This window comes from Asterias amurensis, chromosome 6 (genome assembly GCF_032118995.1).
Source record: "Asterias amurensis chromosome 6, ASM3211899v1".
In the NCBI taxonomy this organism is placed as follows: domain Eukaryota; kingdom Metazoa; phylum Echinodermata; class Asteroidea; order Forcipulatida; family Asteriidae; genus Asterias; species Asterias amurensis.
In genome coordinates, this window is record NC_092653.1 from 13,383,576 (window position 1) to 13,400,891 (window position 17,316).

Sequence of the window (17,316 nt, forward strand, 5' to 3'; positions counted from 1 at the left end):
TGTTGTTTCGTGTTTCGTTTTTTTTTTTTTTTTTTTTTTCCTTTTTTTTTTCTTGGGGGGGGGGGGTCCCTGATACCAATGAAAGCGCAGTATAAATACTCAGTGGGATTCGAACCAAAGACCTTTGACATGATAGAGCAGAATGGTCTTCACAACGAACCATCGAAGTATATGCATTTCGAATCCCGTATTTTAGAAGCAGGTGCCGCCACTATTTCATCGGGGACAAAGAATATACGTTTTGTTTCATTGCTGATATCGGTACGGTATACTCATAGCATAACACAGTACTGTAAACACAAATCCACAGACTTTACTCGGGTGTAGTGTACTTTCAGCAATGCTTTGTGCAATCTTTGGTTGTATTGTGTGAGTTAAAGTTGGAACTATACCAGACAGCGAAATGGTGCTTTCTATAACTGAAACTATTGTACACAATTAAGAAATCAAGCGATCTAAAATAATATGATAAGAGATGAATAGTAAATCCTCGAGTGAGGTTATAACAATCATTGATGTATCCAGACTGGCCAAAATCAATAAATCGATGGAAACAGTTGTTTTAACATATAAAATACATAATCGCGTTCTGGTAAACCCTTAAATAGTATTTGTTATCAAGATTGGTCATTTTAGACCGAATTCGTGCACTTTTATTTGCAATGTTTTTCCATCCATAAGTATTCTCTATTTTAATTTAATTTATGCGCGCCTGATCAGTCAATGAATCGTTTGTTAAATGTTATCTAATTTTAGAGTTAAGTTAAAATTTATGAAATGACACAAAATACCAATATTACAATCAAATGCTTTGTCAATCTAAACATACGCGCATACAATTTAATGTCTACAACTTCACACAAATCTTGTTTTGGTTTTGGTTTCGGGTTTTTTTTTTTAAGTTTTTTTTTAAGTTTTGTTTTTGTTTGGATAAATTAACACTGATCGAATCTTTACAACAAAGTCCGGAAAATGTGGTACTTTTAATTCATGATCACATTAAAGCCGTTGTACACTTCGGTAAACAGTTATGTCCAAGACCCACACTTCATATAAAATAACAAACCTGTTAACATTTATTTAGGCTCAATCGGTCATCGGAGTCGGGAGAAAATAACGGGAAAACCCACCCTTGTTTCCACACGTTTCGCCGTGTCATGACATGTGTTTAAAATAAATCCGTAATTCTCGATATCGAGAATTGATATTGTTTTACTGTTTTCTCAAAAGGTAAAGCATTTCATGGAATAATATTTCAAGAGAAGTCTTTCACCATTACCTTCTGTAAACCCTGTAAATTATTTGTAAATCTGTGAACTTTTTTTCTGTACCGATAGTGTCCAATGGCTTTAACGAAAACCCCAAATTTGGATAAAAGTTACTTTTCATCACGTCGAACAGAAATATAGGCAGATGTGTTTAAAAAGTATTAAAAACATTATAGAAAACAAAAATCAGATTAGACCTAATGCTGAGCGTTTAATATTTACAAAGTTTGCAAAAACAAGTCTTTGGGTTACTTTTAACCCTGATCAGGGACCCGTGTTGCCTGAACAGCTACTGTACTAGGTCATGTCGTTGTGTCCTGAAATTAGTGTCAAAAACGTCCCCAAAAGGGTCAAAATGACAGAGTCCGAGGTAAAACTCAATTTTACCAATTTTCCGGGTCACGTAGCCTAACACGGGATTGGGTCACGCCCCCTTGGAACCCGGATACTCGTCAAGTCTGATCCGGGATCCGGGATCCGGGTCAAGTCTGATCCGGGATCCGGGTCAAGACTGATCCGGGTCACTGACCAGTTATCGGGTCAAGTGTTACCCGGGATCCTGGTCATGCCTGAACTGGGAGTCCTAATAGTAATTTTAATTGATATGTATTGTTTTACATTGATGCATTCAGACTACCGGGAATGAAACATTTTCCCGCGCACATTTTTAGTTTTCGATAGATTAAGGTATCTGTCTTGCAAATCTAGATCAATCATTGATGAATAATAATTAAAATTGCCATACCATCGTAGCTTGAATTGCATGGCCCGATTTTCGTCAACAAAATCGCTCTAGCTTTTTGATATTTGAATTTTTACTGAACAAACTAATTTCGACAAACAATGTCGGCAACAAATAAGAACTACCTCCTTTAAGTCAAGACAGCCCAAACAATCTGAATAAAAGTAAAATTTCCATCACTTCAAGTTCAAAAACAGGTACAATTTTAACTTTAAATCGACATTCACAAATAGAGCAAATAATGTGCCGAGTGTTTAATATTCCCAAAGTTTGCACAAGCTGTGATATGTTTTTGATAGAGTTAAATTCCTGAGTAAGAAATATTATTATTATTATTATTATTTTAGCAACATCATTATAGATCCAGAACTTAAAAACACATTATATATTTATTTAAAAAAAAAAAAAAAAATTAAAAAAATAGCACATGAAGTGCAGAGCGTTTAATATTTACAAAGTTTGCAGCTAACACGATTTAATATAATTAGACTCCCGAGTGAGTATCCTTTATAGTTACATCATTTATTGGTCCGAACTGCCGAGAAATAAAACAATTCCGGTGTACAAGTCGAACTAAAGGTCAAATACTGTCCAATAGAATTGAAGATTTCTAACAGGTTTCTAGTCACGCTCGAAATTGCTAAATTTATAGCTTTCGAAAGATTTTCGATAGATTTTTGTATTGAATTTCTGCTCAATCATTGATTAACAATGATTAAAATGAAGGGAAAAAAAATAAAATTTAAAAGGGAATGTATCACTGCCCAGTAGTGGAAATTAATGTTATATTTTCACAACACTGATAAAAAATACAACAATTTGCCGTACGCTTTATTTTAATTCCTTGGCGAGAAAAAACAACGTCCACTTTGATTTCGTATTTTATGTGGTTTTATTAAAGCAAGAAGTTGATTAAAAATTACCGCGCCCAAAACTCGAGTTGTTCGGTTTTGTTCAGGTTTTTTGCTTTCATTTTAGAACCAGGCGTACTTTTATCGTACATGTTTTTACAGATTTTATTTCATTATTAACATACACAATTGCAGACGTAGATTTATTTGATCCTCCCTGAATATACAGACCATTAAAATTGCATAAAAAACATTTATTATACCACCAACCTCCGTGCCAAATTATGCCACAATTCATATCATTGTCACCGCGGTCATCGTCGTGGTCTTTGGTAATAAACAGCATTTCATTATGCGAAAAGCGGCCTCCGGTATTCATATTATCCAAAACGTTGCCTGCTGTACTTTCTGTATTGTACGAACTAACATTGAGCTGATACTGATCCCCTGTAACACGGAACTCACCATACTCGAACCAAGCGTCTTGAAAGTTCCAGTCAGTCATATCAAGTCGAATCTGCCATGTTCCTTCGTCATATTCAGTCAGGTTGCGTAAGATATCATTGCCAAGCCAGAGTTCACCATTTAAAAAACCAAACCCGACACGGTAGTCGGCCCAGTCGCGATAAAAGTCAACACTGCCGTCTTGACGCCTCTGTGTGACGATCCAGCCTCCGCCATCAGTCTCCATGTCGCAGTACACTTGCAAACCATCAACAAACCGGGCAGGAAATATTGTAAAGACCCCACTCACTTTCTGACCCGCCTGAAGAAGCTCCTGGCAGCTGCTGTAACGAGGCATAGAGGAGACGGTTGTATTAGGGTGTGCATGGGACAGGAGAGGTGTGTCCATATTGCCATCGTAGTACACACTACCAAAGTGTGTAATCAAGTTATCAGGAAACTGGGCAATGGTGGCATTATTCAGCTCACAAAGGTGATGAATTTCATCATAATTTACCGATTTACAGTTAGGATAATCAGCATGGCAGTTACGAACACAGTGGATACGAGAACTGACGCTTTGCTTACGGTATGAAGACGCCGCAAGTGCCCGGTTTTCCGCAGCCATGAATATATGCATCGAGGGAGGGATATCACAGTAAGCTCCCGATGAAACACCAAACAGTGCTACAAGGAAACTGAACTTTACCAACAGTGCCGTCATTATTGTATGCTGTCGGAACACCGGTGTTATCATTCGTATACTTTAAAGTAGATGTTTTCTCTGTCATCAAACAATGTCAGCCTGTGTGCAGTTCCGATTTTGTGTGCTTGCGGTGAACAAGTTTTCTATAAAGACACTGAAAATATCGCAGCGCCCAGGGTTTTGCGATCCACGAAAATATGTGAGCAAGCATTCAATTGGTTGAATCAAGTCACGTGTTGAGCTCTTAACGAATTGACGCACACGTTTCCATCCTTAGAAACAATCATTTACTTCAGTTTAAAGTAACTATTGAATTATGGCTTTTGCTACCAACCCGATTTCATGCTCTAAAAAAGACGTGTGGTCGGCACGTAGATGGTTGTGTTTTGTTAAAAGTAATAATTTTAACGCTATTTCCTTCATAGTAATTAATCACAAGCATTTTTCAAACAAATAGAAACTTGCCATTAGGCTGTGGGCGGCACGTATTAGTTGAAAGCAGGAACCCGACTCTGCGTGGAAATGCAACCCAATTGGCTGTCTTTTACCCACAACAATTGGAATTGTGCTAATTTATCCAGACAAATATAGTTGAAACACAAATTAAGCAGAAGACACAATCATTCGACTTGAACTAGTTTCTTCAGTGGTAGAAACAAACCGCGGTGACTGCCTAAAATAACGCCGTCAAAGGCATGGGCCATTAAGAAACAGTACACTTTAAGGCACTGGACACTATTGGTATACTCAAAATAATCGTTAAAAACTAAAATCAGATTTTCAGGTCTCGAAATCAAGCAGCTGAAAGCACACAGCTTCGTGTGCCAAGGGTGTTTGTTTTTCCATTATTATCTCGCAAATTCGACAGCCAATTGAGTTAAAACTTTCACAGGTTTGTTATTAATTTGATGCATGTGTTGAGATACACCAAGTGAGAAGACTGGTATTTGACAACATTACCAAAGGTGTCCAGTGTCTTTAGACGACAATATAGACTCTTTTGTGCTCATTTACAAAAGTAAGACTGTGGATTTAAACAATGACCGTTCAAATAATAATCGTGTCAACTTCACGGGAAGGATGGGCACTGCGTGCTTCATTTGATAACAATGCTCGACACGTGCTGGTAAAAAGACGCTCATAAAAAGACGTGTGTTGAACGGTGCTCTTCACCCCTAAATATTAATGCTGCAAATATTTTGTACAAAAGATCGCGCTTCCAGAGGCAGTCCTTTGTACATTATTGGTCGCTGTAATTACATGTGACCTTCGATGTCTTTATAAATTTGGCGGCATTTAACCGTGTTGGGATTTGGGTATTAGGCCTACCCACTTCAATAGAAAACGGCAATTGAGGGAGTTTAAAAAACGGATAAGTTTTAAAGACTCGATCAATTGCGCAAATTTGTGGAAAAATGAAAGAGCGTACCAAAAACCCGTACACATGAACTTGATTCCGGTTGCAATGCACCAAGCGACAAAGATACTTTTCATTGAGCTTGCACTAATTGATCAACTCATAATGTTTAAGAGAGAACTATGGCATACATATGAAATTTTGGAGTTTGCTTCACGTTAGGCCCGTGGTCTAAAAGACAGTGGTGTTTGCCGAGCTATAATATGGTCCTGAAATTAACCTTAAAATAGTCAATGTTAAAATAATTCAACAATTAATTCAATTAGATTTTTAAACAGTTCTTTTCCCCGAAATTGTTTTGACGCACCTACCCACCTTAATTTAGATTATTAAATAACGAATGGCTTCATAATATCATCCACACACTGACGAATAAAGTAAAGCCAGAAATGAACCAGATAATTTAGGTAAAAATAAAACCTTACTTTCAATGACTTTTCCTTTTTCAAACAAACATCTTTGTCATTTAATTATGAGTACAGTTGATGATCTTGGCCATCGGGGTATTTGATATGTTGCTTTCCTTGCCTTTTTATTTTTATATTTTTATATAGGCCTTTATATTTATTATTGTTTCAAATGAAAACTTAAAAGCTATTTTTAGTTGATTGTTTCGACCCACCCATTACCACAATTCCGAAATTGTTTTAAACATTGACTATTCTGAACTACTCCTTACTGCTGCCGAAGCGTTTTACCTGCTCATGCAGTTAATTTTTGTCAGGTAGGCTACCGCGAACCCACCTTATACATGTTTATTTTTTTATTTTATTTTGTTTCATGTTTGGACTTGACGTACTTTTATTGAGCAAGATTTTATAGAAAAGTGTCCAGTAACAGTGTAGGACATTACGAACAATTCGGAAGTCGATCCTCCTTGAATATATTGACCATTAGGATTGCATGAAAAACAGTTATTATACCACCAACCTCCGCGAACGTCTATTCCACAATTCAGCTCATTGCCATTTCCGTCAGGTTGAGTACGGCGGTCATTGTCGTTGTCTTTGGTAGTAAACAGCATTCCATTGTGAGAATAGCGGCCTCCGGTGCCTATACTATCTAAAACGTTGCCCGCTGTACTTTCTGTATTGTACGAACTAACATTGAGCTGATACTGATCCCCTGTAACACGGAACTCACCATACTCGAACCAAGCGTCTTGAAAGTTCCAGTCGGTCATATCAAGACGAATCTGCCATGTTCCTTCGTCATATTCAGTCAGGTTGCGTAGGTTATCATTGCCAAGCCAGAATTCACCACTCAGATTACCAAACCCGACACGATAGTCGGCCCAGTCGCGATAAAAGTCAACACTGCCGTCTTGACGCCTCTGAATGACGATCCAGCCTCCGCCATCAGTCTCCATGTCGCAGTACACTTGCAAACCATCAACAAACCAGGCAGGAAATATTGTAAAGACACCACTGACGTTCTGACCCGCCTGAAGAAGCTCCTGGCAGCTGCTGTAACGAGGCATAGAGGAGACGGTTGTATCAGGGTGTGCATGGGACAGGAGAGGTGTGTCCATATTGCCATCGTAGTACACACTACCAAAGTGTGTAATCAAGTTATCAGGAAACTGGGCAATGGTGGCATTATTCAGCTCACAAAGGTGATGAATTTCATCATAATTTACCGATTTACAGTTAGGATAATCAGCATGGCAGTTACGAACACAGTGGATACGAGAACTGACGCTTTGCTTACGGTATGAAGACGCCGCAAGTGCCCGGTTTTCCGCAGTTTGAAATATCTGTGCACGGTTACCGCAGTAATTTCCATACGAATAAATACATGAAATCACAAGGAAAAGGCACTGTAACAAGTGTTTCGCCATCTCGACGTATACTGGTGTTCTTTCTAATAATGTCAACGATTTTCTCAAGACCGTCAAAGCTAGTGTTCCATACACATTGCTTTCTGCGCTGAATATGAATACTATATAGCTGAATATTTTAGACAATCAACTTTTTTCCAGATCAAAAGGTGAGAAAACGATTGGTTGACTGCAATATCCATGCAGCGACCGAGTCGGCGAAGGCGATATACTTGAATTTAAACCTTCAACACGAACAGACCCATGGAAAGGAAACCAGTTTAAGAACCGAGCTTAATTTGTTCTATAGTGCGCACAATAATTGTCACTGACGTCAAGGCGAAGGGTGCGTGTTCAAACTCCTTTGTTGTCGTCCTGTATTGCCTTATTTTTTTTGCCTAAAGTAAAAAAAAAAAAAAAATGACCACTCAAATTGACCTTCAGCTGATACAATATTATTTTGCTTCATTTTGAAGCTCACGGTTTTTCTCTCCTTCCCAAAGTTAATATCATTTATCGATTACTTTCCAGGTGCGTGGAAGATATTAAGAGATTGCAATTTGGGACAGGAGTGTTCCCTCGTTTGAAGGCAGCAACTGGTTGAGAAAAAGGGGCGCGTGTCTGCAATAAACCGAGTGAGAAACAGCCGTCTGCTGACTGGGTTATTTCCCAGCCTCGCTATCATGCATCACGTTTACGTTACGAGTATGAGCTATACTGACGTCTTGGACCAAGACTAGCTGACTGCTATAACATATCTTGTGCACAACTCTGTATCGATACCAAATGCTATAGTTGTCTCCTTCTGCTGTTCAATGCAACAACAATGAAGAAAACATCCGGACATCCAAAGATATTTGAAAACAACTATAAATCGTGAAAATTCATTGATAAAACAAAATTTCATTCATTAATCTGTTTTTAATGTTTGTTGCATTGGTTGTTGTTAGTTATTTTGTTTTTGGAGGGTGTTCGTTTGCTTGTTTGTTTGATTGATTAAATATTAATTTATTAATTCATATAAAAATAAATGTGTTTTATTTGGCTGGGGTATGTTTTTGATTTTTTGTTTTTGCAACAAGTTTAATTGATAGCACTGAACCGTTCCTGTATAATCGAGGATATGCTTCCTTTCAGGTTTAATATAAAACTAAATAAAAAATTGTCGAAAGGCATGGTGGTGGATAAATTGGTTCAGTATACGATGCATGATGTAGGTTTTCTCACTAACACGTCTATAACCATCTTAGGTGCTATGATTTCGATATGTAGGGTTTAGGTCTACACTCAACGTTACTTTCATCAAGAATGGTTGGCAACATAGTATCAAGCGGTGGGATTCTGTTGACGCGATTTTCTAATCGGTATTAAGGCCCCGGATAACGGCAGTTTGATCATTGTGAAAGATGATAATGTTAAGGGAATCTCTGAAGAAAAAAAGGGTGCAAAACTGGGGTTATTGGTCATCGTATTACCACAGGTGTGTCTCCTACATATAGAAATAGAACCCGGAGAACACTGAGCTCGACCACCCTCTCTGTCGTCTGTGGACGCGGCGTATCAATACCGCGCAATACGCGCGTATGGCAAAATTATCATCGTGTGACACGCGCGTATGGCAAAATGGCAAGATGTCAGCGCACATAGACCATTTCTAGTGTTTTCATTGGTCAATGATGATGTAATTGTATGGCAAAGTTGTATAGACCTTATCGCAAATACCAATGCGCAAGCGCAGACTGTTGAATGAGGTGCATTGTGGGATATATATGAATCAAATTTTGCTACCAGCTAGACCACAATGCATCTAATTCCAAGCTTTACGCGCGCGCCCCAGTATTTGCGAAAAGGTCTATGGCAAAATATTTTGCCATACGCGCGTTACGAAAATGGCGTGTGCGCGTCCATAAAAATGGTCTCACAACGAAACCGCACGCACAATGAGACACTCAGCGTTCTCCAGGTTCTATTTCTATGGTCTCCTACGATCTTTATAACGGTTAAGCATGTGTCTTGCTCGGTACACATGCCATGACCAAAAACCCGTATACGCATGAACTTGATTCCGGTCCAATGCCCACCAATCAACTAAGATTCTTTTCAGTGAACTCGCAGTTATTGTGCTTTACAATTTGTTTCTTGTTTTAACTGTATATAGACCTCATATTTTGAAAATGATCAAGGGAAACCAAATGCTTAAAATAAACAGCTTTTAGTCATACCTTGTATTATTATTAGTTTCTTGTGTTTTCTATAGCCTCACATGACGACAGAAAAACAGACGCGTGGTGACAAATTTTCTGTTCTACTCAATGAGCGAAAGTTACGAAGACACGAGGCACTGTTGGTTTGTTTTCAACTCTTGTTGCAATTGTTAAAATCCACAAATTTGGCGCTCAACCTTTTCTTCTGAAACATCGACCTCCACAAGGATTAAATTTATCTTCGAGGTGAAGGCTACAATAAAAAAATTCAAACAAGTTACAGAGAGAAAAATGCATATCTGGTCACATTCCTCTTGAACTGCAAAAGAATGTAAAAGGGTGGAAAGCTATATACAGACATGGGTTTACAATGTGTAGCAGTACAACTTTGCTTTACAATAACGTTTTTACAAATAGTGTTCAGTGCATTCAAGTGGTTCGTACTTCAAAACGGCACCGATTAATAATGGGTGAAACAAACAATCTAAACGTAATATTTTTACAAGCTGCAAAAAAACATGATCGCTTTGCCTTTGCTTTGATTTGGCTCGTCCTACGGTCGTTTCATTTTAGAACCGGACGTACTTTGATTGAGCAAGTTTTTATAGAAAAGTGTTCAGAGGAACCAGTATAGCACATTACGAACATTTCGGTACTCGATCCTCCTTGAATATATTGACCATTAGGATTACAATAAAAACAGTTATTATACCACCAACCTCCGCGAACGAATATTCCACAATTCAGCTCATTGCCAAGTCCGTCAGGTTGTGTGCGGCGGTCATTGTCGTTGTCTTTGGTAGTAAACAACATTCCATTGTGCGAATAGCGGCTTTCTATGATCGTCTTATCTAATATGTTGCCCGCTGTACTTTCTGTATTGTACGATCCAACATTGAGCTGATACTGATCCCCTGTAACACGGAACTCACCATACTCGAACCAAGCGTCATTAAAGTTCCAGTCGGTCATATCAAGACGAATCTGCCATGTTCCTTCGTCATATTCAGTCAGGTTGCGTAGGTTATCATTACCAAGCCAGAATTCACCACTCAGATCACCAAACCCGTCACGGTAGTCGGCCCAGTCGCAATAAAAGTCAACACTGCCGTCTTGACGCCTCTGAATGACGATCCAGCCTCCTCCATCAGTCTCCATGTCACAGTACACTTGCAAACCATCAGCAAACCGGGCAGGAAATATTGTAAAGACACCACTCACTTTCTGACCCGCCTCAAGAAGCTCCTGGCAGCTGCTGAAACGAGGCATAGAGGAGACGGTTGTATCAGGGTGTGCATGGGACAGGAGAGGTGTGTCCATATTGCCATCGTAGTACACACTACCAAAGTGTGTAATCAAGTTATCAGGAAACTGGGCAAAGGTGGCATTATTCAGCTCACAAAGGTGATGAATTTCATCATAATTTACCGATTTACAGTTTGGGTAATCAGCATGGCAGTTACGAACACAGTGGAAGCGAGAACTGACGCTTTGCTTACGGTATGAAGACGCCACAAGTGCCCGGTTTTCCGCAGCCATGAATATTTTCATCGAGGGAGGGATATTACAGTAAGCTCCCGATGAAACACCAAACAGTACTGCCAGGAAACTGAACTCTACCAACAGTGCCGTCATTGTTGTATGCTGTCGGAACACCGGTGTTATCATTCGTATACTTTAAAGTAGATGTTTTCTCTGTCATCAAATAATGTCAGCCTGTGTGCAGTTCCGATTTTGTGTGCTTGCGGTGAACAAGTGTTTTATAAAGACACTGAAAATATCACAGCGCCCAGGGTTTTGCGATCCACGAAAATATATGAGCAAGCATTCAATTGGTTGAATCAAGTCACGTGTTGAGCTCTTAACGAATTGACGCACACGTTTGCATCCTTAGAAACAATCATTTACTTGAGTTTAAAGTAACAATTGAATTATGGCTTTTGCTACCATCCCAAGGTACCGATTTCATGCTCCAAAAAAAAGACGTGTGGTCGGCACGTATATGGTTGTGTTATAGTAATTAATCACAAGCATTTTTCAAACAAATATAAACTTGTAGGTTGTTAGCGGCACGTATTCGTCGAAATCAGCAACCCGACTCTGCGTGGAAATGCAACTCAATTGGCTGTCTTTTACCCACAACAATAGGAAATGTGCTAATTTATCCAGACATAGTTGAAACCAGTTAAGCAGAAGACACAATCATTCAACGTGAACTAGTTTCTTCAGTGGCAGAAACAAACCGCGGTGACTGCCTAAAATAAGACGCCGTTAAAGCCATGGGTCCACTAAGAAACAGTACACTTTAAGGCACTGGACACTATTGTTAATTACTCAAAATAATCGTTAAAATAAAATAAAAACTTGTTAAAATGAAAACTTGTTAAAATAAAAACTTGTCAATGTACAAAAAAATTATCAGATTTTGAGGTCTCGAAATCAAGCATCTGAAAGCACACAATTTCGTGTGCAAAGGGTGTTTGTTCTTCCATTATTATCTCGCAACTTCGACGACCAATAATTGAGTTAATATTTTCACAGGTTTGTTATTAATTGCATAATTATGTTGAGAAACACCAAGTGAAAAGACTGGTCTTTGACAAATTACCAAATCTGTCCAGTGTCTTTAATCGACAAACGGTTCACACATGGTGTTTTTGAAATAGGCTCTTTTGTGCTCATTATTTTACAAAACTAAGACTGTAGATTTGATAATTCACAACAATATTGAAAACACGAACAAAAAAACGTCCGTACGAATAACAGCATGAAACCGCCAGAAAGAGGCACTGTAACAAGTGTTTCGCCATCTCAACGTATACTGGTGTTCTTTCCAATAATGTCAACGATTTTCTCAAGGCCGTCAGAGCAAGTGTTCCGTACACATTGCTTTCTGCGCTGAATATTAATACTAGCTGAATATTATAGAAAATCAACTTTTTTCCAGATCAAAAGGTGAGAAAACGATTGGTTGACTGCAAAATCCAGCGACCGAGTCGGCGAAGGCGATATACTTGACTTTAAACATTCAACACGAACAGACCCATGGAAAGGAAAACCAGTTTAAGAACCAAGCTTAATTTGTCAACAGTGTGCACAATATTGGTCACTGACGTCAAGGCGAAGGGTGCGTGTTCAAACTCCTTTGTTGTCGTCCTGTTTTGCCTGATATTTTTTTGCCTTAAGTAAAAAAAAAAAAAAAAAACTCAATTTGACCTTCAGCTGATACAATATTATTTTGCTTCATTTTGCAGCTCACGGTTTTTTTCTTCTTCTCAAAGTTAAGAGTATTGAGCGATTACTTTCCAGGTGCGTGGAAGATATTAAGAGATTGCAATTTAAGACAGGAGTGTTCTCTCGTTTGAAGGCAGCAACTGGTTGAGAAAAAGGGGCGCGTGTCTGCAATAAACCGAGTGAGAAACAGCCGTCTGCTGTTTATTTCCCAGCCTCGCTATCATGCATCACGTTTACGTTACGAGTATGAGCTATAGTGACGTCTTGGACCAATACTAGCTGACTGCTACAACATATCTTGTGCACAACTCTGTATTGATATCAAATGCTATAGTTGTCTCCTTCTGCTGTTCAATGCAACAACAATGAAGAAAACAACCGGACATCCAAATATATTTGAAAACAACAACTATAAATCGTGAATATTCATTGATAAAACGAAATTTCATTCATTAATCTGTTTTTAATGTTTGTTGCATTGGTTGTTGTTAGTTTGTTTTGTTTTTGGAGGGTGTTCGTTTGCTTGTTTGTATGATTGATTAAATATTAATTTATTAATTTATATAAAAATAAATGTGTTTTATTTGGCTGGGGTATGTTTTTGATTTTTCGTTTTTGCAACAAGTTTAATTGATAGCACTGAACCGTTCCTGTATAATCGAGTATAATTATGCTTCCTTTCGGGTTTAATATAAAACTAAATAAAAAATTGTCGATAGGCATGGTGGTGGATGAATTGGTTCAGTATACGATGCATGATGTAGGTTTTCTCACTAACACGTCTATAACCATTTTAGGTGCTAAGATTTCGATATGATAGGGTTTAGGTCTACACTCAACGTTATTTTCATCAAGAATGGTTGGCACCATAGTATTAAGCAGTGGGATTCTGTTCTTTTGACGCGATTTTCTAATCGGTATTAAAGGCAGTGGACACTATTGGTAATTACTCAAAATATTTATCATCATAAAACCTTTCTTTATTACGAGTAATGGGGAGAGATGGATGATATAAAACACTGTTAGAAACAGCTCCCTTTGAAGTGACATAGTTTTTGAGAAAGAAGTAATTTTCCACGAATTTGATTTCGAGACCTCAAGTTTAGAATTTGAGGTCTCGAAATCAAGAATCTAAAAGCATACAACTTCGTGTGACAAGGTATTTCTTTCCTTTCATAGTTATCTCGCAACATTTTATGCATATGTCGATATACACCAAGTGAGATTACTGGTCTTTGACAATTACCAATAGTGTCCACTGTCTTTAAACTAAGTGGTACTTGCATCAAACGGATAACTGTTTGAAATGGTATATGAGTGGTTGATAGCGCCGTGGCAGACTGAATTAGATATGGTTGGTATTTACTGCAAACAAGCAGAAACGGCGAAATATCAAAATACTGAACAAAACTAGCGTCGAATTCAGGAAGAGTTAAGATATATCTTTCCTCTGTATCGATCTTAATCGCTGAGCAAACTGTGATGTCACAATACAAATCACCTATGGTAATACTGACAACTCATCTGAGATAGTTCTTAATGATTTGCATAATCAAGACCATGTGCTTGAGTGATTTGAGATATTGCTTATAACTTATATACAACGTGTGTTCTGTCTACATAAATTTTGCACACATCTAACTTTGACGCTTCAACCGCTGCATGCTCATTCATCAAAAAACAATTCTAATATTTATAATAATATATGTACAGATAATTCAAAATTCGGTTTAAACGAACTGTACCACATCATGCTTTGTTCAGTTTGTTACATTAATCTCTGAAAATCATAGCAAAAAGCGATTATTAAGAGCTGTTTACTCTTTATTGTTGTACGTCGTTTTAATTCATAGAGAGGATCACAAACGACTATGAACGTATTGTTCAATCTGTACTGGCTCACCGTCGTTGTGACTTTCGGTGAAAGGTTGGCATCTTGATAAAGTTGCCATAATACAAACGGCGTACATCCGTGGCGGCAGTTCGGTATGATAGTGACCAACGTCAATAGTGCGCAACATTCGATAGAGTCGAAAGTGACAATAAATTTTAGAGACTCTACAATTTGCGCAAATTTAGTGGACACATGAAAGTAGTGTAAAATCATCGTATGTTTACAGCGTTGTGCCATTTATCTCATAATGATCTTTAAAGTTATATAGTGTTTTGCTCAAGGATACACGTGCCGTGACCAAAACCCGTACACGTGAACCTGATTCCGGTGCAATGCAACACTCAACTAAGATTCTTTATGTGATCTTGCAGCTATGAATGAACTCACAATATTGAGGGCATTTATTAACAATTTGGATTTGCCTCACGTTAGACCTATCATGGCCTAATAGATTGGAAGTGTTGTCTAGCGGATTGGTTCTAGAATGAACCTTACTGGTGTCTAGGCGTTATCGTCAAGAGACACTAACAAACTGGGGCGTGCAACTTCAGAATAAACATGTACCAGTGTGTTTTTAGTCATTGTGATGTGATCTGCTTATGCGCATTTCATTAAGCAGTATTGAGTAGTATACCGGGTGCACACAATATAAATTGAATTTTTTTACTTATAGCGTGACACAATAAAACAAACCGTATTTTTTGTAATTCGTGTGTTTTTAACATGAACTGATTCGAACTGCGACCAAAACCCCGAGTGGCTTAGTCTTTTCATTTGAGAACCGGGCGTACTTTTATTGTACATGTTTTAATAGAAAGGTAACCATGAACAGCAGCGTAACACCTTGCGGACCTAAAGTCCGTAGATCCTCCTTGCATATACAGACCATTGGGATTACATATATAACAGTTATTATACCACCAACCTCCGCGAAAGGATATCCCACAATTCAGCTCGTTGCCATATATTACATCAGATTGAGTACGGCGGTCATTGTCGGTGTCTTTGGTAGTAAACAGCATTCCATTGTGTGAATGGCGGTCACCCTTGTACATCTCATCAAATACGTTGCCTGCTGTACTTTCTGTGTTGTACGATCCAACATAGAGCTGATACTGATCCCCTGTAACACGGAACTCACCATACTCGAACCAAGAGTCAGTAAAGTTCCAGTCGGTCATATCAAGACGAATCTGCCATGTTCCTTCATCATACTCAGTCAGGTTGCGTAGGTTATCATTACCAAGCCAGAACTCGCCACTCAGACTACCAAACCCAACACGGTAGTCGGCCCAGTCGCGATAAAAGTCAACACTGCCGTCTTGCCGCCTCTGAATGACGATCCAGCCTCCTCCATCAGTCTCCATGTCACAGTACACTTGCAAACCATCAGCAAACCGGGCAGGAAATATTGTAAAGACACCACTCACTTTCTGACCCGCCTCAAGAAGCTCCTGGCAGCTCCTGTTACGAGGCATAGAGGAGACGGTTGTATCAGGGTGTGCATGGGACAGGAGAGGTGTGTCCATATTGCCATCGTAGTACACACTACCAAAGTGTGTAATCAAGTTATCAGGAAACTGGGCAATGGTGGCATTATTCAGCTCACAAAGGTGATGAATTTCATCATAATTTACCGATTTACAGTTAGGATAATCAGCATGGCAGTTACGAACACAGTGGATACGAGAACTGACGCTTTGCTTACGGTATGAAGACGCCGCAAGTGCCCGGTTTTCCGCAGCTTTAAACATTTGCGTGCGGTTACCGCAGTAAAAATGTCCATACGACAAATAACATGAACTCACCAGAAAAATGGACTGTAACAAGTGTTTTGCCATCTCAACATACACTGCTGTTCTTACTAATAACGTCAACGATTTTCTTAAGACCGAGCAAGCGTTCGCAACACATTCCTTTATCTCCGCTGAATATGAATATACTAGCTAGATATTATAGACACGAGATTTTTGTTCAAGAATCAAAGCGAGAAAACGATTGGTTGAGTGCAGCCACGTGTCAAAACCATTGCCATCACTATCTCTTCTATTAGTAGTTAAATACAGCGACCTTTGACGAAGGTGTATTATAAAACTTGAATTTAAACCGTCAACACGAATAGACCCCTCGAAAAAACACCAGCTTTAAAAACTTAGCTTATTTTTCGATCACTGACGTCAAGGCAAAGGGTACGTGTTCAAACTCCTTTGTTGTCTTCCAGTGCCTACAGTAAACGCCTAAAAGCGACCTTCTGCTGATAAATTTATTATTGGTTGAGAAATTATGCTTGAGAAAAAAGGCGCGTGTCTGCAATAAACCGAGTGAGATACAGTCGTCTGCTGACTGGTTAATAGTCTTGGTTCCAAGACCATCGCATGGATTATTTCCCAGCCTCGCTACCATGCATCACGTTTATGTTACGAGTATGAGCTATAGTAAAGTCTTGGACCAAGACTAGCTGACTGGTAATAAAGTATATTGTGCACAACTCTTTCTCGATACCAGTGAAATGAAATTTTCTCCTACTTCGGTTCAGTGCAACAGCAATGACGAAAACATCCGAACACTCCAACTAAAGATATTTGAAAACAACTATGTGAATATTCGTTGATAAAACGAAGTTTCACTCACTGGTTTGTTTCTAATGTTTGTTGCGTCGGTTTTTGTTAGTTAATTTGTTTTTGGGAGATGTTCGTTTGCTCGTTTGTTTAGTTGATTAATGCTATGTAATTATTAA

General features: G+C 38.6%; 3 protein-coding genes across 3 annotated transcripts; all 3 read right to left on the reverse strand.

The window, feature by feature from the left end:
• Positions 1-1,676: 1,676 nt before the first annotated feature.
• LOC139938222 (ficolin-2-like) lies at positions 1,677-4,029 on the reverse strand. The gene is made up of 2 exons (XM_071933627.1): positions 3,132-4,029; positions 1,677-1,792 (listed from the first exon to the last, which is right to left on the reverse strand). The coding sequence occupies exons 1-2, from the start codon at positions 4,027-4,029 to the stop codon at positions 1,677-1,679; spliced, it is 1,014 nt and encodes a 337-aa protein (XP_071789728.1).
• A 1,753-nt stretch (positions 4,030-5,782) lies between these two features.
• LOC139938223 (ficolin-3-like) lies at positions 5,783-7,268 on the reverse strand. Its single transcript, XM_071933630.1, has 2 exons — positions 6,359-7,268; positions 5,783-5,793 (listed from the first exon to the last, which is right to left on the reverse strand). The coding sequence occupies exons 1-2, from the start codon at positions 7,266-7,268 to the stop codon at positions 5,783-5,785; spliced, it is 921 nt and encodes a 306-aa protein (XP_071789731.1).
• Positions 7,269-15,349: 8,081 nt separating this feature from the next.
• Positions 15,350-16,333, reverse strand: LOC139938224 (ficolin-2-like). Its single transcript, XM_071933631.1, has one exon. It carries the CDS (start codon positions 16,331-16,333, stop codon positions 15,350-15,352), a length of 984 nt encoding a protein of 327 aa, XP_071789732.1.
• Between the last annotated feature and the right edge of the window lie 983 nt (positions 16,334-17,316).